This window comes from Serinus canaria, unplaced genomic scaffold, assembly GCF_022539315.1.
Source record: "Serinus canaria isolate serCan28SL12 unplaced genomic scaffold, serCan2020 HiC_scaffold_154, whole genome shotgun sequence".
Lineage (NCBI taxonomy): Eukaryota > Metazoa > Chordata > Aves > Passeriformes > Fringillidae > Serinus > Serinus canaria.
The window spans coordinates 747-3,706 of record NW_026108268.1 but is presented as its reverse complement, the minus strand read 5'-3'; the positions used below and the strand labels follow the sequence as shown (position 1 = coordinate 3,706).

Here is a 2,960-nt window from a genome sequence, read left to right as displayed (position 1 = left end):
GGCTGGAACGTGTCCAGAGAAAGGCAACAAGGCTGGGGAGGGGTCTGGAACACAAGTCCTGTGAGTAGCGGCTGAGGGAGCTGGGGTTGTTTATCCTGGAGAAGAGGAGGCTCAGGGGACACAATGCAGTGTCAGGGAACAGGTTGGACTTGATGATTTCCAAAGCCTTTTCCAACATTGCTGATTCTGTGATTCTCTGAAACCACCCTTGGAGCATTTCAGCATTTCACCCTGGGCCTCCTCTCCAGAAGCTCCAGCAGCCCAGGTCCCTCAGCTTCTCCTGCCAGCCCCAAAGCCCATCCTGTCAGTCCTGCAGAGCCTCTGCAGCTCCTCCTCATTGCCCAGAACAGGGAGCCCCAGAGCCAGACACAGCAGCCCAGATGTGCCCCCCTGGCCTGTGGTGCCTCTGGCAAGGGAGAGCAGGAGAAACTGGAGGAGCCTGCAGACAATTCCTGCAGCACTTGTGGGATGATCCTGCTCCCCAAGGGACGTTCCCATGGTGCCAAGGCAGGAACTGCAATGGGGAGTGGGACCAGAGAGGAAAGGGCAAACAGGGATGGGCTGTTTAAAGGAGTGGGAATAGGGGTGGGCCAGAGGAAGAAATTTGTAGCAGGGAAGAGTAAAGAGAGCAAAGGTGAAGCCAAGGAAATGCTGAGGGCAGTTTGGGGGTGGCTGCCAGGCAGCCCTGGCTCTGAGCAACAGCGTCTGCAGTGGGACAGGAAACTCCCAGCTGATGGGAACAAACTTTCTGGCTGACTGCAGAGGCCAGGACAAAGCTGAGTGGTTTCCCTGGTGTCCCCCAGCCCTTGCTGGCCCCAGGGGCTGATGGCATTTGTGCTCCCTCAGGTTCATGTCCCCACACCAACAGCATGGGGGTGCTCCCCCTGCTCTGTGCAATGCAAACAGGGGCTCCTGAGCCAGTGCTGCCGTGTCTGTGCCTGCAAGGATGGGGCACCTGTGTGAGCTGGGGGAGAGGCCAGGGCTGCAGAGGGGGGATGTTGTTGGCAGCTCCATGAGGACGCTCTGGGACGCTGCCCTGGGCTGTCCAGGGCACTGGGGATGGATCAGCCCCTGCTCTGCGGCTCCTTCCCATCTCCCCCAGGGCCCTTGCAGAGCCCCAGCCATGCTGTTTGCCCCCAGCCTCCCCACGGCCACCCTGGGGCTGCTCACAGGGGATTTCTGTGCTGAGCATTGGCCTGGGTGTGTTCTTGAGAGAGCCTGGTCAAAGAGCCTGGAGCCCCCAGGGCCTGGCCTGAGGTGTCAGCGCTGCCCCAGCAGTGCCCATGGCCTGTCCCTGCTGTAGCCCTGGCACTGCCACCCCCAGGGCTATGCCCGGCCCCGAGAGCACTCAGGCCCTACAGCAACACCAGGGCCACCAGGGCAGCGGGGCAGGGCCAGGGGAGCAGCTCTGGCAACACCAAGTGCTGCTGCTGCTGGGCACAGCTGCTGTGCCAGCACTGATCTGCCCCCAGCTCTGCACAAAGACATTGCTGCTGCAGCTCCAGAGTAGGCAACTAAAGGGCATCTCTGGAGAAAATTTTCTATGTGATCCTTTAATGTGTTTTGGGCCACCAAAAGCACAGCTCCTCAGTGACATAATCTGTGGCCACGGGGAAGGTGGAAAGAAACCTTTTGAGAAATGGCACAAACAATGTCATTTCTTTGTGGTCTATATTAAAAAAATGAAACAACAATAATAAAAGAATATCCACACTGAAGCCAGAAAGACGTATTAAAGATTACTTTTATTACAAGTGATTTGCAGACACTGGCCAGCAGTTTAATGTTTCTGAAACCATCCAGTCATCAGTCTCCACACTGCAGCCTTGAGCTCCTGGTTCCTCAGGCTGTAGATGAGGGGGTTCAGGGCTGGAGGCACCACCGAGTACAGAACGGACAGGGCCAGATCCAGGGATGGGGAGGAGATGGAGGGGGGCTTCAGGTAGGCAAGCATAACAGTGCTTAGGAACAGGGAGACCACAGCCAGATGAGGGAGGCAGGTGGAAAAGGCTTTGTGCCGTCCCTGCTCAGAGGGGATCCTCAGCACAGCCCTGAAGATCTGCACATAGGAGAAAACAATGAACACAAAACAACCTAATGCTAAACAGGCACTAAGTACAATGAGCGCCAGTTCCCTGAAGTTTGAGTGTGAGCAGGAGAGCTTGAGGATCTGTGGGATTTCACAGAAGAACTGGCCCAGGGCATTGCCATGGCACAGGGGCAGGGAAAATGTATTGGCCGTGTGCAGCAGTGAATAGAGGAAGACACTGGCCCAGGCAGCTGCTGCCATGTGGGCACAAGCTCTGCTGCCCAGGAGGGTCCCGTAGTGCAGGGGTTTGCAGATGGACACGTAGCGGTCGTAGCACATGATGGTCAGGAGGGAAAACTCTGCTGAGATGAAGAACATGAAAAAAAAGAGCTGAGCAGCACATCCTGTGTAGGAGATGTTCCTGGTGTCCCAGAGGGAATTGTGCATGGCTTTGGGGACAGTGGTGCAGATGGAGCCCAGGTCAGTGAGGGCCAGGTTGAGCAGGAAGAAGAACATGGGCGTGTGCAGGTGGTGGCCGCAGGCTACGGCGCTGATGATGAGGCCGTTGCCCAGGAGGGCAGCCAGGGAGATGGCCAGCAAGAGGCAGAAGTGCAGGAGCTGCAGCTGCCGCGTGTCTGCCAGTGCCAGCAGGAGGAAGTGGCTGATGGAGCTGCTGTTGGACATTTGTGCTGTCTGGGCATGGGGAATCTGTAAAAATAGGAATCATGGAATAGTTGGGTTTGGTGAGGACTTTAAATATCCCAGCACAGCCTGGGGGCACTTTCCCCCCACTGCCTGCCCAGGGTTCTGCTGCCTGGAGCTGTCCCTGCCAGCAGCTGCTTCCCTGTGCCCAGGGCTGAGCCCTGCCAGTGCTGCCAGAGCCCAGCCCAGCCCTGGGGGCTCAGCTCTGCCCTGCAGACCCCTCCTAATT

At 57.4% G+C, this 2,960-nt stretch overlaps 1 protein-coding gene across 1 annotated transcript; it reads right to left on the bottom strand.

Moving 5' to 3' along the window:
- Positions 1–1,780: 1,780 nt before the first annotated feature.
- On the bottom strand, positions 1,781–2,737 carry LOC127061165 (olfactory receptor 14I1). The gene has a single exon (XM_050987706.1). It carries the CDS (start codon positions 2,711–2,713, stop codon positions 1,781–1,783), a length of 933 nt encoding a protein of 310 aa, XP_050843663.1. The 5' UTR covers positions 2,714–2,737.
- Positions 2,738–2,960: the final 223 nt, after the last annotated feature.